The following is a 26,130-nucleotide window of genomic DNA, read 5'->3' as shown; positions in this document are numbered from 1 at the left end:
TTTTCAATCCGCCAACCCCCATCCAACTGTACCACTCTCGTTTGATTTACTCGCGTATAAACGTTCAATGTTCAAATCCCTACTCGGCCCACATCAGAAGCATTCAAAACCTACATCAGATCCAGCCGCTTCCACATCAAAACGCTCACCAAGCCATAATTAAATCATTAATTTCCATCACCTGCTGCGCTCCATCCATTGTCACTCTCAGTACCAGTACCAAGTTCCAACCCACTTCCAGTATCATTTGGTTCGCTGCGTTCAAGCTCGATACAATAAACATCTACAATACAGCTTTTTTTTTTTTTTTTTTTACAAACAATGGCAGGCTCCCCCGTTCGCACACATAACGGCTTCTCGTTCAAGGGCCGGGCTCTGTCCCCCTTCCGAAGCGCTGATCGAGCCCTCCCTTTCAAATCGCAGTGAGAGTCTGTCCGTCTTAGTCGTCGTGGGACGGCCGCGCTTGTGTCGCTGTGTGGGCTCCCCATTCGTCGGGCCGCGAGGGTTCTGTTCCCGTGTCCCAGCCCCCTTCGAAGTGCCGGTCGAGCCCCCCGACAGAGTCCAGCGGGCGCCCTCCCTTCCGCTGGCGAGGCCTACCCATCCGATGCCGTGAGCATCCAAGTTCCCGTCGGATGCTGCGAGGGCCCTCGCAGTTGAATGGCTAAACTCTTTCTCAAATCACACTCGTAAAAATCTTGCGTCATCGAGTTGACAGTTCAACTGCCGAATGGGCTTATCCGTCCGATGCTGTGAGCATCCAAGTTCCCGTCGGATGTCGCGAGAGCCCTCCCGGTCGAACAGTCAAGCTTGTTTTTAGTAAATTCCTTCTCATGCCCTGCACATTTTGGGGGGATTAATTCCACATTTTACGATTGCTGTCCTGCGCTCACCTGGCTTTTATGGGGGGAGTACTCTGGGTTCGGGCCTAACTCCGAGCTCGGAGCCCTCTCCCCGGACAGCACGCCAAATACGCATAAACTTATTGTACTAATTATATGTAGATGTGAACTCGTGAAATTATGTTTTATTAACAAAGTTCGGGAGGAGCAGGTTCAGATAATTAACCAAATTATGCACAGCTGGAGATTAATCAGGAATCAACTCAATGACAGAGTATAAATTCACAGCAGACCTATCTCTGTTCATTGAAAGTTTGTCAGCATCCCTCCTCCACCCCATCTCCTCACTTCCAGTTCCATCTACACTTACCAACTGGGGGGAGTACTCTGGGTTCGGGCCTAACTCCGAGCTCGGAGCCCTCTCCCCGGACAGCACGCCAAATACACAAACTTATTGTACTAATTATATGTAGATGTGAACTCGTGAATATTAGGAAGTGTTTTACATTTTGAAGACATAAATATGTCATGATGGAATCAATGAAGTGATAGGCCTACGTTTAATATGAAACTAAAACAGACACCAGGTGGCAGAAAGTCACTGTCTTAATGAGTGAGTTCAATCCACTAGTTTGATTCCTTAAAATACACCGAATCAAAAACAACTCGATGTTTTGAAGCGGTTCAGCCGTGGATTTGTTTCTGGATCTATATACAGTAGGCCTATGCGTTATTTAAATAATAATAATAATAATAATAATAATAATAATAATAATAATAATAATAATAATAATAATAATAATAATAATAATAATAAATAAATGACCAAATGTTCAAAAAGTTGGCTGAGAGGGGTCATGTTTGGGGAAACAACATAATTGTTGATAGGCTATTTTTCGGGGCCATGAGTTTAATGCGCAAACCTGCGTGACCATATAGCAACTATTCAGAAATGGAAATTACGAATGCATTCATATTTTGTTTTGAATTTAAGAAAAGTCGATTGAATATTTACAGGTTTGTATCTCGTTATTATTTTCAGAATAGTAAAGTCTTTGTAACTAACCATAGTGATCAAATATCGAAGCTATCTCTATCTAATAGGCTACTTCAAAGATCAAATCAAATTATTTATTGTTAAATTTTGTAAAAATTTCTGTAGCCCAAAAACTGCCAAAAACATATTAAAAAAATAGCTAGTAGCCTACATAACTTTTTAATTTGTATTATTATTATTATCATCAAGTGTAGCATTAGTTCTGGCAGGTCAGGTTAGTCAAGCTCGCATCAGCTGATCCACATCTACCTATAGGAATACGACACCTATCACCGTATACATATATAAGCTCCTTCAGTTTTATCAGCAACTATCGCGTTCTCAGGAGCTAATTACCCTCCTCCATCCCCAGCTCCTCCTCTCACCCAGTCAGGATTTGACATTCTGATTCCCCTTGAATCAGAACAATTATCGAATATGTTGTAGGCCTACTTTTAAAATCTTGAATTAAATATATTTGCAAATTTTCATGTTGGTTCTGTTCTGTTTACCCCAAGGGGGGTTATTGCTGCTCTCCCTGCTCTTATCTATCCGAGTTCTCGCCCAGAACGAAACCATACCGCCAATCCAAACTGTATACTAATTGTCAATCATATTTGACGGTAGTGGTCCTGACAGAAATCTTTCTTTCTTTTTTTTATTATTATTATTATTATTATTATTATTATTATTAAGTATTATTAGGCTATTGTTATCATCATCATCATCAGCTGGCAAACCATTAGGCCGGTGACACACTGGCTGCGTGGCGTGAGCGTGGCGTTTCTGTTGCGTGTCAGCTGCGTGGCGTGTGCGTGGTGTTTTCCATGTCTTTGCACACCAGAAGTGTGTCTGACGCGGCGCTGCTGCTGCTAGGTGACATATGATAAGCCTCATTGGTGATATATTTGACATATGGGGAGAGAGTTGTGGAAGGCCTATACTTCATGTTAAACATAAATATATATCAGCAAAGACAACGTCGGCAGTGTTGACGGCAATATAGGCTATAGAATATTTCGTTCTGTATTGACAGGTGCAGTATTTGAAAATCGATAATATTTTTTTAAATTGCATTTATATTTGCATTTATGTCAAACCCTAGACACTTTCAAACATCAAAATGACATGTATTAATATGTATTCGTGTCAAAATGATTTATAAACATCTTTTCCTATTCTATTTTGCCTGGAAACGCTTCCAACACGCTTGCGTGTCGCGTGAAAAATAGGCGTCGGTTCTATTTCTATTTCTCGAGTCGCGCCTGTCTCGCGCGTGTCACGCAGGCAGTGTGCAAGCTCTAACCTGTTAACATGGGAGCCGAAAAAAAACCAGACACGCCACGCAGCTGAGACGCTTACGCCACGCATCCAGTGTGTCACCGGCCTTATGGAGTCTATTTAAAGGGAATGATTGTGGCGGGGAGTTTGGTCAAACTATGGCAGTGATAGCCTACAGCGAATATAACGGGTTGAAATCAAAGACGGCGCCGTCCACAGAGACATTTCTATGTGCACTATTTCATCCGTGAAAACCTTAGTCCCCTGGCTATCATGTCAGAATCTGCAATTCAAAATAAATTTTGCCTGCCACGGCAGCAAATTCAGCAGCTTTTAGATCTTGTTGTTGGTCCGACTTTGTCAAGACAAACCCGACGGAGCTCAGCCCCGAAATTCAACTGCTGTCAATCTTCTCTTTCTTTTCGCTCCGCTGTAGCTGTTGATTATGTTTTGCGTGCTGCGCTTTTGAGGGAAGAGTGGGTTGAGTTAATGGATTGTTCGCACCTGACGACTGATGAGCGTGAGTTTCAATGGGAAGCAGGGAGATAAAAAGAAGGGCACAGCGAAGGGTGGGGCTCTCTGAGAAGCGGTGTGTTGTTGCTAACGCCGAGCTGCACTCAAGGTTGGGGGGTGGGTGCCGTTCGCATGCTATTTAGGGCTGCCGGCGGCGAAGATAGCTTAGTGGGCTAACCTGTAGATAAGGCCGGGTGTAGGAGTGCATGGGCGGTGCGGCTTCTCAGCAAGGGGTGCTCCGTTTCCGCTATAGTTCGGAGGCCTCCCAAGCGCTGGACTGGTGTCTATCTTCTCCCTCTGCCAACCAGCGCCAAAAGCCTAGACCCCGGGGGAGGGTCTCGAATCCTGGGAAAGTTAAGTGTTGAACTTTGTGTGTGTGTGTGTGTGTGTGTGTGTGTGTGAGTGATTTTAAACCTGGCAGTATAACCATTTCATGATGGGGTGGGAGTGTTATGATGAACTGAATTCTTATGTAGTAGTCTGATGGCGTCTTGGGTGTGAAGTTTACATGCATTGTGAACGTGTGCAGTGTCCTACGGGGGTGATGTGTGTTCTCTAGCTTTTGCCTATTTATTGCGTGTGTGCTAGCTTTTGTATGGCCTATTTATTGTGGTGTTCTCTGTGTAGCATGCTCTATCGTGGTGTTGTTCGCCCAGGCTGATTAACATTAGTATTTGGGACTTCAAGAACCTGACCCAGTCTGACATGTTTGGTAATTGCATGAATTATATTAAATAAAGATTATTGTTTCTACCCCTGTGATGTTGTTTGCTTTGTAGAGTAGATTTCTCTAGCCGCAACAATTTGTCAGAACTTTCTAGGTTTATTACACTGGTGGCAGCGGTGGGATGATGCCGAGTTACAAAAGATCATTGCTCGAAAAAAAGAGGGAGGGACTTGTTTGCAACCACTGGACGATTTACAAAAGTATGCACCGGTATTGTCCCAGTTACAAATGCAGGGTTCCCGGTTGGTGAGGTTTCCCCCATCGAACTCGGATGCCGCAAACCAGGTCCAGGTGGTTATTCCCACTGTCATGGTGTCAGAAATCTTAAGACAGTTGCATAATGATGTTATGGGTGGACACTTGGGAATACAGAAACTGCAAGCAAGAGTGAGAGACCGTTTCTATTGGCTGGGCTGGTTTGGGGATGTGAAGCGATGGTGTCGCGAATGTGTGGATTGTGGGTCCAGAAAAGCTGTGGGGAAACATTGGCGGGCCCCACTCCAATCGGTGGTAGCATCAAGGCCATATGAGCGGGTGGCGTTGGACATTTTGGGACCTCTCCCCGAAACCCCCAAGGAAAACAAATATATTGTAGTTATTGGGGATTACTTTTCCAAATGGACGCAGGCGTTCCCTCTTCCTAATCAGGAAGCTGAGACGGTGGCCAAGTTGTTAGTTGAACAGTGGGTGTGCCGCTTCGGAGCCCCCAGGATAATCCATACTGATCAGGGCCGAAATTTTTAATCTAGGTTATTTAAAGAAGTGTGCCAGTTGCTGAACCTTCATAAGACCAGGACATCACCTTATCATCCTCAATCTGATGGAATGATTGAAAGGTTTAACAGAACACTGGCCTCCATGTTGTCTCTGTTTGTAGATGATAATCAAGCTAACTGGGACATCTTGTTGCCTTATGTAATGATGGCCTATAGAAGCAGCGTTCACTCCAGTACTGGGTTTACACCCTACAAAGTGGTTTTTGGGAAAGAGATAGTCCTTCCTGTGGATGTTATACTTAACCTGGGTGATGGGGAAAGATTCTCTTCCGCTTCAGAGTATGTGGCTAGATTGTTGGAGACATTGTCTACAGTGGAAGAGGCGGTAAAGGCCCATCAGCTAAGAGCCTCTGTGAAGCAGAAGGGAGAATATGACTTCAGAGCACATTTCCAATACTATTCTGAAGGAGAATTGGTGTGGGTTCGGGGGTAAATTAGGAAGAGGGGGCTTTGTCCAAAATTACAACGAAGGTTTAGGGGCCCTTATAAAGTCACAGAGAGGATAACCGAAGTTCTGTATAGACCTGTGCCAGTTGAGGGGGGGACAGAAATAGTGGTGCACTTCAACCGACTCAAACCATGTCTTTCTTCTGTAACAGAGGTTACCAACCAAGAGGGTGCAGAGAGCCCACGAATAGCTGACATCCCACCTAAGGAGACCTGGCTGCAGACTTCAGCTTCTACAGCGGGTCGAGAAAGCGAGGTGGTAGTGCCAGGGGCCAGACCCGAGGTGCCCCCAGGCACACCTACAAGGGGAGCAAGCAGTGTGCCAGGAAGCTGGGCTGCCTCAGTGGGATCACAAGGGCAAAGAGACCGGTTGGCTCCGGCCACACAGAGCCAAGGTGGTCAGGAATCTTCAGACACTGGGCACATGCAGACATCGATGACTAGCCATTCTGCAATGACCGGGGAGGCCCAGCAAGGTGCATCGCTATCCAAAGACTCACGCCAAGGACGACCAAGGAGGGCACCAGCGTGGTCCCTGGACTATGAAATGTTTTGAATTCGACTCGAGGACGAGTCTGCTTTATGGGTGGGGGGAGTGTAATGAAGTGACATTGGATAAATGCATTGTTATGACTGTTGTGTGTGGGGGGGGAGGGATTTGAGGGAAGAGTGGGTTGAGTTAATGGATTGTTCGCACTGATGAGCGTGAGTTTCAATGGGAAGCAGGGAGATAAAAAGAAGGGCACAGCGAAGGGTGGGGCTCTCTGAGAAGCAGTGTGTTGTTGCTAACGCCAAGCTGCACTCAAAGTTGGGGGGTGGGTGCCGTTCGCATGCTATTTAGGGCTGCTGGCGGCAAAGATAGCTTAGCGGGCTAACCTGTAGATAAGGCCGGGTGTAGGAGTGCGTGGGCGGCGCAGCTTCTCAGCAAGGGGTGCTCCGTTTCCGCTATAGTTCGGAGGCCTCCCGAGCGCTGGACTGGTGTCTATCTTCTCCCTCTGCCAACCAGCGCCAAAAGCCTAGACCCCGGGGGAGGGTCTCGAATCCCGGGAAAGTGTTGAACTTTGTGTGTGTGTGTGTGTGTGTGTGTGTGTGTGAGTGATTTTAAACCTGGCAGTATAACCATTTCATGATGGGGTGGGAGTGTTATGATGAACTGAATTCTTATGTAGTAGTCTGATGGCATCTTGGGTGTGAAGTTTACGTGCATTGTGAACGTGTGCAGTGTCCTACGGGGGTGATGTGTGTTCTCTAGCTTTTGGCTATTTATTGCGTGTGTGCTAGCTTTTGTATGGCCTATTTATTGCGGTGTTCTCTGTGTAGCATGCTCCATCGTGGTGTTGTTCGCCCAGGCTGATTAACATTAGTATTTGGGACTTCAAGAACATGACCCAGTCTGACATGTTTGGTAATTGCATGAATTATATTAAATAAAGATTATTGTTTCTACCCCTATGATGTTGTTTGCTTTGTAGAGTAGATTTCTCTAGCCGCAACAATTTGTCCGAACTTTCTAGGTTTATTACAATACATTTGGACATGAGAGGTTGCGGATTCGCATTCAGATTAGGCTACATTAAAATGCAACTGGTTGGATTTTAGTGGTAGGCTAACTGCCCTACAGTCTTATCCTCTAACTGAATTTATCAATGTGGATTAACGTGACGTTCATACATTTAATAAGGTTGTCCCTGGACATGAGTTTATGGAGGTAGGCTAAAGACTACCACCGCTTAATAGAATAAAAAATTTTTTTTCTGTTGCTGTCAGTGTTGTTTTTGGAAATTAGGCTACATTAAAATACAATGGTCTCGTTTCAAAAGCATTGGTCAATATGCTTGTGTCGACTTCACTCTAGCCTATATGTGCCCTGCTTCCTTTCCGTGAGTTCTGACCGAAAAATGGAAAATATCAAGCGCTTCCGTTTCAGAGTCCCTGTTTCATGTTTGTTAGTCCAGGACATTTTACAAATCCAGACCAAACGATGTTCTACGGCCATGTCCGGAATAAAGAGTAGCCTATCCATGTCACACAGTAAGATTTAGGATTTTGATCATATACCTTGCAGTCACAGACCGTATCAACGTCAGTGAGCTATACTTATTGTATTTCGCCACAGGGTATCACTGTGGCCTCAACCCTTCGGCTTCGCTTACTCTGAGCTCGATTGCTATGTCTGAGGTAAACCACGCCCTCCTCATTACCCTACGCAGGAAGAAATGTAGGAAGAAATAAAATAATAAATAAATAAATAAATGAATAAATAAATAAATGTATAAATACATAAATGTATAAATACATACATGTAAAAATAAATAAATGTATAAATAAATAAATGTAGAAATGAATAAATGTAGAAATAAATAAAAGAATAAATAAATAAATATGGAAAAAAAAATATATATACATAAGGAAATAAATGTATAAATAATTATTTATTTTGGTTTTTTTGCTTTTCTATGTATATTTATTTATGTAGTTATTTATTTTTAATATTGGCAGCTTTGGAATTCCATAGGTTTCCTTCTCTGGACAATACTTTTTTAGAGGTTAGATCAGATGGTTTAATAGGCTTTTTTTTTTTATATATACACAAGTGTTGCACATAGAAGGCCTTGGGACTGAGAAAACATACTGGGGGTGCAGGGTTTACATGAAATCAAAATTGCCATATTTACTTTATTAGCGCAAATTGTTTGTTTTGTGGTGAACAATTCATCTGTGCAAGTCAGTCCACACCCAAAAAAATTTGGCTTAGAAAAAACAAGCCACGCCCTCTATTTTTCCTCATTTAGGATGGATCCCAAATGGCACACTTCATGTGGACTCGCGGCCTCGTGGCCTTAAATTGCGTGTGTCCGCCAAGTCTACGAGTCTGTAGGGTGTCCCAAGAGCTGCCCTTTGTGCCCTTGATGTGGACTTCGGCGAAGCCCGCACTTTCGCACCCTCCACACGAGTTACCTAGCCAGGAATCATTGCGAACGCCCAATCAGATAAACAAGGGGAGGAGTTTCGTGGCTGTTTGACTTTCGGTGACATGATGTCATAAAGCCTGTCCCAAAATACACTCTCGCGTGCCCTCGTGTACTTGAGGCCAGCGCCCTTTAGGTCTGCACTTCCTGACGTCACCAAGTGTGAACTCGAAGGAGGTCCACAAGGCCGGAGTGTGCCATTTGGGATCCAGCCTTAGTATTCCATTTCTCTCGGAAATACATCACAACACTGAAATAAAGTCAGTTGCAACTTCCGGTTCACGGGGACTTTAAGAAAAGAATGGGCCATTTTTATATTTTGCTCAGAGCTTTAACCCTTAAAACAAACAATGTAGCCTAATCTAATCAAAACTCTCATCATGAGGAGGACAAAATAAAGTTAAGTTTGTCTTCCCTTGCCATCTCTAAATAATTTTCCAAATTCTAACATTATTTATTATGAAATGATCTTTTGCTGATTAAAAATGCTAAATATCTGAAAAAACGATACGCCTCATCCTTTGAAATGGTTTTTAAAATTATATTGTGTGTGGATTTAATGTTTTGGCTACACATCGCAATATGTCACAAAAGTTTGAAATGCAAAAAAAATTAGAGCAATTTAGAGCAATAGAGTAAAATAGAGTATTAGAGCAATTCACCAGTAGGCCTACTTTACTTCACTGTTTATTTTTCTGACAACATTTACTTCCACTCCTTACATTTTACACAAATATCTGTATTTTCTACCTCTTACATTTTCAAACCAGGCTCGTTACTTTAGTTTTAATCTATATTTGGTGGCATCTCTAATAAATCATGAATCGGTTAGTCTTGACCGCTACGACCGCGCATCCACCAAAACGTTTATTTAATTCAGAGTAATCAATCAATGCGAGTTGAGAGACTTGAGTGGAAGCGTACAGGTTCGTACGTTCAAATATAGGGTTGTCCGTGGTTTCAGAATTTGTTGTGAGTGTACAGTGCTATGCATAAGTTTAGACACCCATTTAAACACCCATTTAAATTTTAAAGTTGACTAAAAAGAGGAATAAAAAATCATCTTTTGGAAATTGAACTTAATGCCTTATTAAAAAATATTAGGAAAAATCCAACCTTTAAGGACACCAATTTTCTTTGTGAATGAATAATGTATTGTAAATAAATAAATGTTCTTCCTTAAAATACAGGGTGCATAAGTCTGGACACCCCTATGTTAAATTCCCATAGAGGCAGGCAGATTTTTTTTTAAAAGGCCAGTTACTTCATGGATCCAGGATACTATGCATCCTGATAAAGTTCCCTTGGCCTTTGGAATTAAAATAGTCCCACATCATCACATAGCCTTCACCATACCTAGAGATGGGCATGGTTGTATTTCAGTTAGCCTAATAGCTGGTTTGATTTGCATTGAGAGATGATCTTATGGAAAGTACTCCATGCCAATCTCTCTTTAATTGGGTCCGCTAATCAATGGCAGCGCCCGGGGAAGCTTCAAATTTTTACAAACATTCGCCCCCTGCTGCTGGCCACTTGTCTGCTGTCTGTTAGCCATCACGTCACCTCAGCTAATCCCGCCTCTTTGCCCATTTTCGGTTATCCGGGAGTGTAGCGCTACCAAGATGTTGACGGCCGGCTCTGCCCACTTTGGGCTTCAAAAATGCTCTTCACAAACCAACGGATGAAGTCACGTACACTACGTCCATATTTTTTTACAGTCTATGGTCTTGACTCAAAATCCACAAATGCGTGTGGGGATCTACAAATGCACAGGAAATTAATCACAAATGAATGTCTGGCACAGTTGTGTTTGTGACATAAAACACATTTGTAAATATCTCATTTTATTTATTTGTGAATTGTATAATTTTTTTGTGAAACTCTTTACATTTATTTGTGGATGTTAATCTATATATTTGTGAATTTTATTAATTTTTGTGGAACTCTACATTTATTTGTGAATCTTAATCTATTTATTTGGAATAATGCAACAATTCTTTGGTAGGTCAGTCTAAAAAACAGAGCTTGCAATGCCTGATGCTTGTCAACAGAGGCTGCCAAAAACAGTGAAACAATATTTTGCTAATTCTACTCAACTAAAAATGTCTTTCTTTCACTTGTGTAGCCTATAAATAGTTTGTGTATCATTTTGTTTTGTAAAGTCTTGACATTCTCTGAATTTCTGAACTCACTATTTTGAGTGCTCTCTGACTTTTTGTATTGGTTTACACTCTTGGATTTGGTTTTCTATGGTATCCTGATCTTGTATTTTTGTCAGTGTGATTATGTTAAACTTTCTGTTTGTGAATCATAAATCATACTGTCTGAATCATACAAAATTTTCCAACATTTGTACACACACACACACACACACACACACACACACACACACACACACACACACACACACACACACATGCAGTACCGGCACTTCTATATAGTTAAATCTTTAGCGCACCTTCACTTTTTCTTGCAGTTTACCGGCACTTCTCACATTGCTGGTACATTGCCACTCAGAGTCAAAGTGTCAGTTCAAGCGAGCAGGGACTTCGCTAGAGGACGAACATTCATATATATGTAAATATGCACTATTTTAACAAGAAGACAAGGCGATGTAGCTGTTGTAGAAAAAACTGATATAGAATAGGTTACCACTCACAGCAACAATTGTTCTCCCCTTTGCCATGTTTAAAGTTTTTGGGCATGCCCAACTCGGAAACTTGGGTATCTTAATTTTCCCAGTAGTAAATACGACTTGAGAGGGCATTCATGTCCAATTTCTGACTAGGAAACACACACACACACACACACACACACACACACACACACACACACACACACACATATACATATATATATATATATATATATATATATATATACTCACCTAAAGGATTATTAGGAACACCATACTAATACTGTGTTTGACCCCCTTTCGCCTTCAGAACTGCCTTAATTCTGCGAGGCATTGATTCAACAAGGTGCTGAAAGCATTCTTTAAAAATGTTGGCCCATATTGATAGGATAGCATCTTGCAGTTGATGGAGATTTGTGGGATGCACATCCAGGGCACGAAGCTCCCGTTCCACCACATCCCAAAGATGCTCTATTGGGTTGAGATCTGGTGACTGTGGGGGCCATTTTAGTACAGTAAAGAAACCAATTTGAAATGATTCGAGCTTTGTGACATGGTGCATTATCCTGCTGGAAGTAGCCATCAGAGGATGGGTACATGGTGTTCATAAAGGGATGGACATGGTCAGAAACAATGCTCAGGTAGGCCGTGGCATTTAAACGATGCCCAATTGGCACTAAGGGGCCTAAAGTGTGCCAAGAAAACATCCCCCACACCATTACACCACCACCACCAGCCTGCACAGTGGTAACAAGGCATGATGGATCCATGTTCTCATTCTGTTTACGCCAAATTCTGACTCTACCGAATGTCTCAACAGAAATCGAGACTCATCAGACCAGGCAACATTTTTCCAGTCTTCAACTGTTCAATTTTGGTGAGCTTGTGCAAATTGTAGCCTCTTTTTCCTATTTGTAGTGGAGATGAGTGGTACCCGGTGGGGTCTTCTGCTGTTGTAGCCCATCCGCCTCAAGGTTGTGCATGTTGTGGCTTCACAAATGCTTTGCTGCATACCTCGGTTGTAACGAGTGGTTATTTCAGTCAAAGTTGCTCTTCTATCAGCTTGAATCAGTCGGCCCATTCTCCTCTGACCTCTAGCATCAACAAGGCATTTTCGCCCACAGGACTGCCGCATACTGGATGTTTTTCCCTTTTCACACCATTCTTTGTAAACCCTAGAAATGGTTGTGCGTGAAAATCCCAGTAACTGAGCAGATTGTGAAATACTCAGACCGGCCCGTCTGGCACCAACAACCATACCACGCTCAAAATTGCTTAAAGGTGAACTAAGTAACTTTTTTACCTTAACTGAACAGCTTCGGAGTCATTGGAATGGTTATATTACTTATTTCGGATTGAATGGTGGTCGTTTCGCCCGTGCCCGTGAGCGGAAAATTCGCACTTGCAACTTTGAGACGGCGGGCCGCCGGCCGCCGCGGCAGGAAGTATCGCGTGATATCAGGTCTCGCAATGTAAACAATTGCTTTACGGCCAAAATAAATCTGCTAAAATGCTGTCATTATTGCGCTCCCTCACGCTGTTCGAACCCGAATGAAGAACATGTTTTAAAGAATGTCCCATCTGCTTTGATGTCGTTGATCTACTAGCCTCTGGTGTCTGAGAATCGCCAACGAGTTTTTACAACAGTGTTGTCAAATATCTATACCGAAGCTGCGGGGGGAGCTCTAGAGAGAAACCTGCGAGCAAAAAGTGAGAATACAGCGAAGAAATCGCGAAACTACTGAGCCCTGCTTTAAATCACCTTTCTTTCCCATTCTGACATTCAGTTTGGAGTTCAGGAGATTGTCTTGACCAGGACCACACCCCTAAATGCATTGAAGCAACTGCCATGTGATTGGTTGATTAGATAATTGCATTAATGAGAAATTGAACAGGTGTTCCTAATAATCCTTTAGGTGAGTGTATGTGTGTGTGTGTGTGTGTGTGTGTGTGTGTGTGCGTGCGCGTACGTATGTGTCTGTGATATATATATAAACACTGTAATGTCATATATTGTATATCATATTGATATCATACATTGCTATAATAGATTATTGTTTTAAGCTACCAGACCTGCAGATTGACAGCAGAAGGTCTGGACTCCATAGCAGCTTTCATTGGCAAAGGACTGCCCAGGCTGACATGTAAAGCAACGTCAAAATATAAAGTCGATGTCCCTACTATAACAGACCGGTGTTCTGACTGTTTGCGCAACCTATCAGATTGGGCTACCAGTGTAACATTCATGTGATGTGATGTGGTCTGAGGCTTTATTAATGTCCAAACCTACCGAAACCCTAACCCTACCCTTAAAGCAATGGAAATATAGTGTTGGTAGCACTATCTGATAGATAGCATTTTTCGTCAAGACACTGGCATGTAACACTCTTGGACGGGTATTATCTTGGATGAGTCTATGCCATGAAATTCACATTCTTCACATTCTTTTGAAAATTCACTATTTAGTTGAACACCACTGCTTTCTTCTTCCATTTTGGGGTTTGGCGTCACAACGGCTTTGTTTCAAGGTGAACCGCTGAAGAAGCCAGTAGAATTCAGATGACGACTTTGAAACTCCTGAAGTGTTTCCAATATTGAGTGCCATATGCATTAGACGTGCAGCCAAAAGTCTGAGGCTGAGACTATAGGCTACCAGGCTAGCTAGCAACTTTTTCATTGACGCCAACCATTCATTCAATCAATTTATTCAAAAACACTGATTCAGTCAGGAACAAAACAAAGGTGCTGTGATTAACTGATCTTTGAACACCACCTTGGAAGACTCAACAGACTACCAACACATATCTGGTGTAATTGACGATTCTCTTTTCATAGATATTATTCGTCAGTGCTGACGCTTTAGTCGTCTGAAATCCCCTTAACCGTGAAAAGTTTAAAAAGGTTTAAAAGTTCACACTTACATATAATCAGATATAGTATGAAATACGCATATTTGGCATGTTGCGAGGGCTTTTAATACTAGATGAGATGCATTGATCTCCTTTGTGTTTTCTCTTTCTCTATGAAAACACCTTCATTTTCTAACACACTCAAACATATAGTGAAGTAAATGACTGTCACACTTATTCAGTTGTGTTCATTCTTAGTTTCGATTTCATGGACTTTTAGTTTGTTTTCATTAGTCGCATGTGTACCTTTGTTTGAATTTCCCGGCACTCAACAGTTTCCATGGACACTAATCATCATCACAGCTGTTTGTCATTTAGTTCATCATCATGTGTTTATTAGTTCCTCACCTTCTCTCAGTGTTTGTCTGATTTATGTTTACGTTAATGCATCATTTGTATTTCTTTGTCAATATTTGTTGGATTACCTTCTGACTTTTAACCTAATGTTCTCCGTTATCGCCTGACAACTGCATCTATGTGTAACAATGATTCATTATTATGATACAATTTCATAAAACTCACTGGTGTGCGAACAGTGAACCTGTGGCTGTTTTTCTCTTTTTTTACAGCATGTGGTTGGGTTAGCCTGCAACTGCTTCCATCCTCTGCTGGCAGAGAACTGGCGGCTCTTGTCTGTTCTCAAGATAGAGTGAAGAGAGGTGGTGAGATACATGATCACACGTTCACACAACCGAAAGTACCTCATGCTCCTACACTGCATTTTGCCGCAGATGATCTGATTTGCCGTAAGTGACACAGTCTTCGCAGTAACATTTTAGTGGATTGTTTGTTTGTGGCTTGTGCTCTTAACTTTAACACATTGCACACATTAAATAGATGTTTGTGTGGGTGTGTGTTGAGAGAGAGAGAGAGTGTGAGAGAGAGAGAAAGAGAGAGAGATAGATAGAGATAGATAGATAGAGATAAATAGATAGAGATAAATAGATAGAGATAGATAGATATAGATAGATAGATAGATATAGATAGATAGATAGATAGATAGATAGATAGATAGATAGATAGATAGATAGATAGATAGATAGATAGATAGATAGATAGATATACATACATACCCAACACATTATATTAAACATAATAAAGGATGTTTGGAAATTCAAAATCCTACTTCAGATAATTGGACATGTTTCCAACAATGACTGTGCTCAGAGTTATCAAGATCAAGATATCATAGTCCAAGATATCATATCATATTCAAAAGTAAAATATTTCAATATAAGCTTAATGGCCCCCTGAAACCAAAATGTAAGTGTTTTTTTAGCTTTTAGTATGAATATGTTAGCCTTGAGGTTATGAATAAGCTAGTGTGTTCCAAACCAATGACAAAATTCACATTTAGGAGATTTAAGCATTCAAAACTTACTGTCCCTCACTTCCGCTAAAATGGATAACAGATTTTTATGACATCACCGCGGACTTCAGCTTGTCATTACATCTTCTGTCCAATCAAATGCTCTCTAGAAACTAAAGCGTCCCTCCCCTATGCTATAAATACCAGCTGGCAAAAGCAACCCGTCACGGTGCAGTATGGATTGGAGACGTGTGTTCGGTTGCTCAAACACTTGAGTTTTATTCCGTTTTCCAACTGTACGTTGGTTAGGAATGAAATGGCTAGAATTTATTCACACCTCTACTATTGAATCCAACGTATCTTCAGCGCTCGGATTCACTTCCATGGTGCTGTCAAGTATGAATTGCAGTCTGTGAGGTAAACTAAACGCTATTAGCTATTTGAAAAGGGGGAGGAGCCATTCAATGTGTCCCGCCTTAGCTTCCTGTTTCAGTGGAAATTACGTCAACACATCATACAATGCTGCGTGTTCCAAGGCACTTCAGTGGGCCTTTGAACATTTCTCATCAAATTCTTCCAGGACCAAATATTCTGATCTGCTATTTTTATTACTATGTCAATTTACTATTCATTACAAAACTAGGTTGATACTTAAAGGGATATTTCACCACTGGAAATATTAATGTGTATTTAAATTGGGTCATTTGTGTAGTAGAAATGTGAAATTATTTTAGAACTTGGTGCCTTCTAGACTGAGAAAAGCCAGAAAATGTATTTTTGGCTCATGTGAATGAAAGACAACAACTCCCAGAATGCACTTGCTTTCGCTGCCCTACGATGCCACTCCCAAGCCACGCCTACCGGTTACAGAGGGCAGTATCGGAAGAAATGATACAACTATGCTATAGTTGACTCGAAACTGAAAAGACGCCGTTTTATCGTAAGATCCCAACCCCTATGGGCGGGTTGAAAACATACGGAACAAGCTCCTACTACTGGCTGTAGTCTCTAGCCTCTGGCCAAAAAAGCCTCTGTAGCCTCTGGCCAAAAAAGGAGATTTTTTTCCAGACACACAATACAGAAATCTCTCATCTCAGGGGGACATGAGGGAGGGAAGCACGGTCATTCGAAAATACTACTGGGTTTCTACTGATACAAAGTTGAATGCTAATAGGTGAAGTATCCCTTTATATAAACATGTACTATCAAACAGCAACCTCTGAGCAATATAGTTTCCTCTGGCCCACTTTAGCACTGGTGATTTCTGGGAAGATTCCTAAGACTGTGCAAATGTGAGTTTCTCCCACTGATACATTCAGAAGACGTGTATTTATGTGTGTCTCCAAAGTACAAGTTGTCTACAAGTAAAGTTTAAATGTACTAATGCATCTCCAACACTGATATTGTTCTGATTACACACATACTGTAATATACCATCATATCTTGTGTGGCCACTTCAAACTTAAAACCACTGTATGGAGACATAGAAGACCACAATTGTTCATTCAGGTCAGAAAACCACAGTAAAGCCCATATATTGGTCTCATATTATAATTGACTTTTAAACAGATTTCCAGTTGAACTTCCTCAGCAGCTGCTGCCAGCTCACTCTCAAACGTTTTCAGGGCGATGACTGTTCTTTCCAAACTAAAAATAACCCCACTAATAATAAGTGGATTTTTTTTTTTAAGTAAGCATGGAGCTCACAAGGTCAAGTTGTGTGGTTAAAGCTCTTTTTAAAGCTAATTTATACATTCAGCAGAGAGGTAAACAAAGAACTATTAAGAACAGTTGGGTGTTTGTGTCAGGGGAAGACGTTGATAATGAAGGTTTTGTTATATGTCAGCAGAAAAAAGGTCATTTCTGACTGCATTGCAGATTGCAAAGAGCGCGTGCTTCTAATCTGTAGCACTTCATCTTACATCTCACCGCACCAACACATTTCATCTGACAATGGCTAATATCAATGTGTGATTGAAGGGGGGCATGCCTAACCACATCCTGTGTGACTGCATCTGTCTGAACAATGCACAACATCTGCACAATAATTAACTGACTGTGCTGTTTTTCATAACCTCATTCAACATGCAAGGATTGTCCAGTAACTGAAATTTTGCTACATGATTATACACCTAAACATTCAAAATTCAACCCAGTGAGATCAGTACCACATTGTATTTGTTGCAGCACAATGGTTCAGTATGTTGAATAAAAAAAAAAAAAAAGTTTGTATTGTGGGGATTCATAAATATTTTAAATATATATTTTATGGAACATGTCTCTCTCTCTCTCTCTCTCTCTCTCTCTCTCTCTCTCTCTCTCTCTCTCTCTCTCTCTCTCTCTCTCTTTCTTTCCAATGTTGTTTTGGACCCCATTGACTTTCATTGCTTGGGCAAACCAGTTAAAATATATTCTTTTGTATAAACTTTTTTGTAAACTAAAATAGAAGAAGCATTTTTCATACTGTCATACGGTTTATCTTGCTGCTAAACCTCTTATTTGTTGAAATTGACAATTTTTCTTACAGGAAGCTGTAAGATATCATCTAAAGCTGCATTAGCATTGACAAACAGTCATTGCCTCCACTTAATTACCCTCGTAAAATGAATGAATAATTAATATATGAATATATCCACACAAAACAACTGACTGCCAGTACGTCTGAAAGAAAAACATGAAAAGTGTTCTTGAACTAATCCACGTAAATAGTTAAAGGGTAACTCTCGCCAAAATGCAACCTAGGGTATTTTTGTTAAACTACCCGAGGCACACTTTTGTGTAAAAGCATAATTAGAACGGAAACACCACTTATTTGGCAAGTTCGACCGTATTTGACCGTATTTTTGTTTTCAGTCAAATTGCCTTTTGAATGGGAGTACTTGGGGCGCTTCTATGATAGCATCAAAAATCGCTATTTTTAAAACACTTTGAAGGCTTGACACAACATGAAACTTTGCTTGAAGCATCATCATAATGGTTCTAATTATGCTTTTACACGAAAGTTTGCCTCGGGTAGATTAAAAAAAAGGACCCTAGGTTGCATTTTGGCGAGAGTTACCCTTAATATAACATTTTAGTGAACAAATATTGGTAATGTTCAGCACATGCTCAGATCACAGGCCGATGAATTCGGCCTAGCCGCAAAAGGTCAAATATTTCAACACATCCAAACGCTCAAATTGGTTTCAATGATTCCTCATACGCAGATTATCAGAACTCCATGTAGCTACTGTTCTTCACTGGAAATGATTGTCTGTCATTTGTCAGAGATAGTGAGAGAAATAATAAATTGAAATGATCCAAACAGCCTTTTGATCTCTCTTTTGGATTACAGCAGATGTTATAAGGTCACATTACTCTATTCATTCTACCAGCTAGATAAAACACCAAAATTAACCAATAAATATCACTTTCAACACCTCACACACTGCCAAACTGCAGTCTTCTTGCACTAAGAAAACGCTCTCACATGACTGCCGTGGTTAACAAGACAGGAAGTCAGCATTTTGATGTGGGAGAAGAATATGAAATGATAAAAAAAATGGAGGAGTGTACAACAGCGTCACACTGCTGAAGGAAACAAAAGGAGGAGAACTCAGAGAAGGGAAAGAGAGAATGAGTGAAGTTTGATAGAGAGATAAACAGATGTGAAAAACTTCAGCATGTATTACTTTATTCTTAAGACTTTGATAAAGTCAGTCTAAGTTTATTTTAAAAAAAAGAGAGAGAATGCTTGGCATTTCAATGCTTTTGAAAAAGGTACTTTGACTACAAGTATAGAAGTGTGCATAACCCGGGAGTACAGAGAAAAAAGTACATTTAAAGGTGAGCGAAGAGGAGTCTGACCGGAGATTTGTACTGTAGCGATGGCGAACAGTAAGACACTGATGGTAGTTGTCCTCCTAAGTATCTTTTTGGCAAGAAGTCACACAAGAGGTGAGTTTCAATTTAATTTCATTTTAATATGATACTCTTTAGATCTTTAGGCCTATATAGACGAGCTGGCCTTCTTAGTCTAGCATCCGTTGTTGGCAGATGCCACTTGACTTGATATTTTATTTCTTATTAAATTCATATTTTTATAAGTGTCCCAAAATACATGGGTATTTGCTTAATGGTGAACATTTTAGAATTGTTTTAATCAGTCAGACAAAGTATATTGAAAGTGTGAAGTGAATCAATATGGCTGAACTTGATCAACTGGAAAAAGTCTACTTTTATTTTCTTGAACTTAAAATGCAAAGACATTTGCAGTGAACTTATGCTTCAGTGGAGCTCATAATGGATGTACAACAGAATGAGGAATCTGATCTCACACGTGCATGTGAAGGCTTTGTGTTTGTTTCTGTATGTGTTTGTTGCTATTTTGAGAGGACATGCCATGACGAAGCGCTCTTCCTCTCAGGGGGGATTCTTGGGGGCAGATGAGTTGTTGAGGTTTTTGAGGGTGACAGTAGCAGCTGAAAAGAAACTGTAAATGTAGAACAGTAAATGTAGCCATTTACTTGGAACAAAATGACATTTGTGGTCTGACTGTTTACAATAATATCATTGAATGCGGTAGATGGGGTGGGATGGCAGTCGTTTATTTAGGCCAGGTGTTCAAACTACATATTCTTTTAGGGCTTGTTCCTCTTGTGCTACAGTAATAATGTTTGTCTAATCTTTGGAGAAAACTGTACACCTCTGACTAACAATAACAAGAAATATAACAAATAAATGTACTAAGCCTTCAATATCCCCACACTTACTTATGTAATGTAACGAAAATTAACTGGAATGCACACTTGAGTGAATGATTCTGTTTCCATGTGCTGAGCGCTCACATTAACCGGTTACTAACATGCTGTGCACTAACTGTCCTAGAAGAACAACAGAATCAAGATGATGTGATTGAAAAAAAACTGACAGGTCAGACAATATACACTTTTATCATTTACTTTTTTCATTTATATAAATAAACTGGCACTTTTCATGAATAGGGTACAACAGAATACTGACATTTTAGGTGAAAGAGGATCTTGACCTTAAGAAAACATGAACTCTTTAATCACTATTTTGCGGGGGAATAACATACATTAGATGTTTTTAAACTGAGATAATTACTCAAAAAAAAACAAAAAAAAAAACCTCTGCTTCTCATGCTTTAAAAAAGTCTTGAGACGCTAAAGTTAACTCTATTGATGGAAAGTGCCAGCTGTGTTACATCTATTGTTAGATAGAGCTTCTGTATGTGTTGTAACTATTTTTAGGTTTAAAAAAAGGAAATGACACACCAAAGGATAAAACTAGTCTGGCATGGCAGGGAGAGATAAGTTTAGCTTGTAGAGGGAAATAAAAATGTTGTTAACACTTTACAATATGGTTCATTAGTTGACCGTAGAACTAACTTGAACTAAGAATAAATAATACTTCTACAGCATTTATTAATCTTAGTTAATATCATTTTCAACATTTACTAATACATTAATACAAATCAATGGTTGTTTTTGTTAACATTAGTTAATGCACTGTGAACTAACATTAACAAACAATGAACAGCTGTATTTTTATTAACTAACACTAACAAAGATTAATAAATACTGTAACAAATGTATTGCTCATTGTTAGTTCATGTTAGTTTATACATTAACTAATGTTAACTAATGAACCATATTGTAAAGTGTTGCCTTTTTTTTTTTTTTTTAAATGGTCATACCCACATTTTACTCTCCCGGTCAAAAATTTGAAGTTTTTTTGTTTTTCAATGTTTAATAAGTCTGTTATGCTCACCAAAGCTGCATTTATTTGATTAAAAATACAGTGAAAACGGTAATGTACTACGGTAATGTTAAAATAACGTTTTTTTATTTTAAATTGTAATTTACTCCTGTAAAACCATACTAATATGCTGATTCATCATTTATTGATGAATAAAAAAAAATGAATCATGGTCCTTATTATTATTATTATTATTATTAATAATAATGTTGAAAACATTATATTTTTTCCAGGATTCTTTGGTGAACAGAAAATTTAAAAGCAGCATTTATTTGAAATAGAAATCTTTTGTAACATTATAAATGTCTTTACTGTCCATTTTAATTAATTGAATGCCTCCTTAAAATAACAAAAAAAATATTCTTACTTTTGAATGGTAGTGTATCACAGTTTACCCAAAAATACAGTATTAAGCAGCACTGTTTTAAACATTGATAATAATAAGAAAGGTTTCTTATTAATATTGGCATATTAGAATGATTTCTGAAGAATTGTGTGACTTTGAATACTGGAGTAATGATGCAGAAAAATTCTGCTTTGTCACAACAGGAATACATTTCACTTATATATGAAAACAGAAATATATATATATATATTAAAATTATTAAAATTATTATATTAAAATACTTTTTTATCAAATTAACACAGACTTGGTGAACATAAGAGACTTTTTTTTAACAACATTAAAAAATATTATTTCAAACTTTTGACCAGTCGTGTATGTTTATATATTTGAATTAAATTTGAATTTACTTGAATATGTCAAATGCAGATCACAGTTTTATTGATCTATTTAGTAAACAGATATTTTACTCTAATCCAATTTTTAATCTGATTTATATACAATTAAAACAAATTTCTTTCAGATTTCAAAGAGCAGATCTTTAAGGCAGGCGACGATGCGACTTTATGGTGCGCCAATAATGTCACTGATGTCAAATGGAATGAATTAATTTTTATTGTGTGGAACATCAGCATGCAGGGCAGAAAATGTTATCTTGGTTTGTCACCCAAACTGGACGACACTTGTAATGATGGAAAGAGGCTGCACAACACTTCAAATGGAGTTTCATTATTCATTCCCAATATTTCAATGGAAGATGAAGGATTTTACTCTTGTGATTTATCAATAAAAGGAAGAAGCAGAGCTAAAAATGTCTCTGTAAGCGGTGAGTTCATTTTCAAATTATTGTAACACTATTGTAAAAACTTTGAAGATTTTAAAATGCAGGTTAGGTGTAATTCCACTAACTGATCACTAACAACTGATGTTATTATAAGTTTCATTCAGTGATAGACTACATCTCTCTGTTTCATTGTAGTCATCATGAACCAGTGAAGAATTAAATTTGTTGTACAAAAAAAAATTGTATTTAGAGATAGCAATGAAGACAACAATATATAATGATGATATCATAACGATATTCAAATTAAAGTTCTATGTTTTTAAGTGACCCGCCTGGAAACTGATCTGGTCAGAGAAAATGGTCAGAGGATTGCTGTCTGTAAGGCCACATATAAAAAGACGGCACCCACTCTTCACTGGGAACCTGCCTTGAACTTTTCCTTCAAAAACACTTCTGTCAAGAAGGTTGACACGTTTTTTGTTATTGAGAATCGAGTAAATCTTCCTGATAATGTGACCATCAGTAACCTCAGCTGTGTGGCCTCGTACCCCTCTGTGTCCGGCTCTCTGCAACAGAAGAGCACACTTCATATTAGGCCTGAACACACTTTACCAGGTGAACACACTTTATTTGAAAAGGAATTTACAATTGTTTTTTTTTTAAAGTGGATCAGTAGTAAATTCTGTTTTGAATTCTCATTTAATGCATGTATATACATTGTTGGACATGTTATTGGACAAATAAACCAGTGAGAGTGTGAATTGTGTTTCGGAAAGGTTGCTACTTTCTAAAAGTCCACAGAGTCAAATTTGCTAATATTTTGCAATGAAATATGAAGCAAATTTGACCACATTTGGCTTGTATTAAAAAGGAATCGGTTTTAGTTTTACAGATTTATGGAATCACTTTACAATAAAGTTTAATTTGTTAACATTGGTTTATGAATTATTTAACATGAACTAACAATGATCAATACTTCTACAGCATTTATTAATTTTAGTTAATGCTGATGTATAATACTTTTAAAAAAAAAGTTGTATTAGTTAATTCACTGTGACCTAACATGAATAAACAATGGACAATTATATTTTATAAACTTGCATTAATAATATTTCACTCATAGTTTGTTACTCACTCATAACTAACGTTAACAAATTAGACCTTATTGTAAAGTGTTACAGACTTTATTGAATTTTTTTAACAAATGGGGGTGAAACTTGTTTTTCTGCTATATAACGTTACCACTTTATTTTACAGTGATCTTGTTACGTTACATGTCTTGTTATAGTAATAATAGTAAATGATGCCTAATTACATGCAACTAACCCTAAGTCTGTAGTAAGTACATGTTGTTACTTAATATTACTTAGTAAATGTATAATTACACTGTAACAAGGACACCTTCAAATAAAATGTAACCTGTGTAACATTAATTATTATTACAATGGAAATAATCTCTCTTCTCTCTCTTCAGAAAAAACAACAACATTTCCATGGGATATTATTGCCATATCATCTGGTTCTGTTGTTTTTATTCTTGTGTCTCTGGCCGTGGTTTACATACTACGCAGAAAACTCAAGCACATAAGGTGGGTTATTTTACTGCCTTGATTCACTGCTGTTGAATCGCTTTGCATGGTATGATGACTAATTAATACAGAAATGTCTTATCGATATCTAATTGTCTTTGTGCTCTCTTTAGTTCATTGAAGATGCTTTGCTGCAAATCCAAAATCTCACCACCAGCTGAAGACAAACCACCCCAGGTGAGACGTCTCTGTCAAACCCGTTTGTTTTGTATCGTACACTAAACTCAGTTATTCACTATGTAAGGTCCATTGTAAAAGTGCTTTGTATTGCTCACTAAAGCATAAGTTTGTGTGTTTAGCCTACTGATGTGGAAGAGGTGGAGCCTTATGCAAGTTATATCCAGCGAGTCAATTCCATCTACAACTCCTCAGCTGAACTCTGCAATGCCTGATCGACACAGCACACACTCACTTTTCATGATGAAACAGGATACCAGAAGAGCACTGAGACTTAAGAGGGCAAAGACATGTCTGTGGTTAAAATTGCATATGAAAAACAATACTAGTGGAAAAACAGTCATCTCATGAGAGCATCCCCAAAGCAAACAGCGCCTGACTGAGGAACAAAAGTCACACTGAGTCAAATCATGAAACATAATGGCAGAGGAACATTTGTGCTAGTATATGATGAAGAATGACTGGGACAACTTCAGAATCAGTGATATCACTAATATGTAGATTTGTAGACACAGTGCCTGGTTAGATATTAATCATTTGTACATATCTTTCCTTTCAGAGAGTAAAAGGTAAAAATCTACCCATTGTCCGCTAATAATACTAAAGTTTTTACATATTGCACAGAATTCAAATTATATAAATACATTTTATCACTTTATCACATTTCAGTATTGCTTATGTTCGTATTTAGTCTTTGAGTTTAACACATCAACTCAACCTTTTAAAAAAGAAAGGTTCCAAATAAGTGTTGTAGCAATGTCATAGAAGAACCATTTTTTGTGCCATTAAAAGAATGTTCCAGGGAACAATTCTTAAAAGATCCAAGTCATGTGAAGAACTTGTTAATAATCTAAATAACAGTTTTCCACTGACTCACTCTTAAAAATAAAGGTTCTTTATTGGCATTGATGATTCCACAAAGAACCTTTAACATCCATTGTGCCTTTTCATTGCACAAAAGGTTCTTAACAGTAGAAAAACTATTAACTATTAACTAACTATTAAAACTAATAATTTGATACAATGGACTTATTGTGTACATACGTGTTTTTACATTGTACTTATGTTTAAAAAATACCTGCATGTAATTACAACTGTAATTAGTTTATGTAATTACATTTGTAATTACACTGTTGAATCTTCCCTTACACCTTAACCCACCCTTAAACCGACCGATACTACCTGTCCCTAACCTTAGCCGTATCACAGTGATAGCCTCAATAGCAGCAAAAGTGCTTTACAATACCACATGAACACACTAAGTACATTGTACTTATCTGTCGATGTAAGTACATAGTACTTAAAGCCACTTAATATAAAGTGGGACCTATATGTTTATTGATTGATAAAATGTTCTTCACATTAAGAAAAACATGCTTAGTTTAAAAACTGTTAAGAACTGAAAGGTTCTTTGGGGAACCAAAAATGGTTCTTATGGCATCCCTTTTTGTCCATGGATGTTTAAGGTTCTTCATGGAACCATCTATGACAGTAAGAGGCATTATTTTTAAGACTGTAGAGTTTTTTTTTTTTTTAACCAATGACGTTGGTTGTATTTGTTAAAAGAGGCCTTTCTAATAGGCCACAAATTATCAATGTTAAATATTGAGTATGTGACTTGTTACCTGCTTTTAACATACCCCCCCTCAGTGTAACATACGAATGTCACACTGTGAGATTTGTGGTCAGGTGATGGCGAGTCAGACACACTCAGTCACACTGTCCCCTTGATTCAGGGTGATTCAGTGGAACGATGTGGAAACTTAGGGGTAATTGTATACCTACACTTATCTGAATGCTTGTAACTGGAAACAGAAGATCAGGTACGCCCTCAGTTATCACACAGATACTCCTCCAGAAACTGAAACTGGTGGGATGCTGACCAAAATCCTTTTTGATGTTGTCGTGGGATTCCCCAAGAACTATGACAGAGTAAATTTTCATTAGATTCAAGTTTAGATTTTAAAGCTTTGCACCTTTGTCTCACAATCTACTTCTACTTTCACGGCACACAACACGAAAAGCAGATTGCTCCC

General features: G+C 38.9%; 1 protein-coding gene across 3 annotated transcripts; it reads left to right on the top strand.

Moving 5' to 3' along the window:
- The first annotated feature begins 18,970 nt into the window (after window positions 1-18,970).
- LOC311298867 (uncharacterized protein) lies at window positions 18,971-24,674 on the top strand. 3 transcript variants are annotated; one of them, XM_084422187.1, is made up of 7 exons: window positions 18,971-19,377; window positions 20,308-20,352; window positions 22,068-22,370; window positions 22,653-22,943; window positions 23,803-23,917; window positions 24,031-24,094; window positions 24,217-24,674. In XM_084422187.1, exons 1-7 carry the CDS (start codon window positions 19,308-19,310, stop codon window positions 24,307-24,309), a joined length of 981 nt encoding a protein of 326 aa, XP_084278313.1. In that variant the 5' UTR covers window positions 18,971-19,307; the 3' UTR covers window positions 24,310-24,674. The 3 variants fall into 3 exon arrangements, with proteins under 3 accessions (XP_084278313.1, XP_084278315.1, XP_084278314.1); XM_084422188.1 differs by having other exon boundaries at window positions 19,163-19,377; window positions 20,311-20,352; XM_084422189.1 differs by lacking the exon at window positions 20,308-20,352 and having other exon boundaries at window positions 19,051-19,377.
- The last annotated feature ends 1,456 nt before the right edge of the window (window positions 24,675-26,130 follow it).

The sequence above is a fragment of the Rutilus rutilus genome (genome assembly GCF_951802725.1).
Source record: "Rutilus rutilus genome assembly, chromosome: 10".
Lineage (NCBI taxonomy): Eukaryota > Metazoa > Chordata > Actinopteri > Cypriniformes > Leuciscidae > Rutilus > Rutilus rutilus.
Note: the sequence above shows the minus strand (reverse complement) of the source record. Positions and strands in the feature narration are given on the sequence as shown.

What these genes read in the sequence shown, in the direction of transcription:
- LOC311298867 (XM_084422187.1), top strand. Translation starts at nt 19,308, where the DNA reads ATGGCGAACAGTAAGACACTGATGGTAGTTGTCCTCCTAAGTATCTTT. An exon ending in GGCAAGAAGTCACACAAGAG is followed by an intron (nt 19,378 to 20,307) that starts GTGAGTTTCAAT and finishes TAACTGTCCTAG; the next exon opens with AAGAACAACAGAATCAAGAT. An exon ending in GCCTGAACACACTTTACCAG is followed by an intron (nt 22,944 to 23,802) that starts GTGAACACACTT and finishes CTCTCTCTTCAG; the next exon opens with AAAAAACAACAACATTTCCA.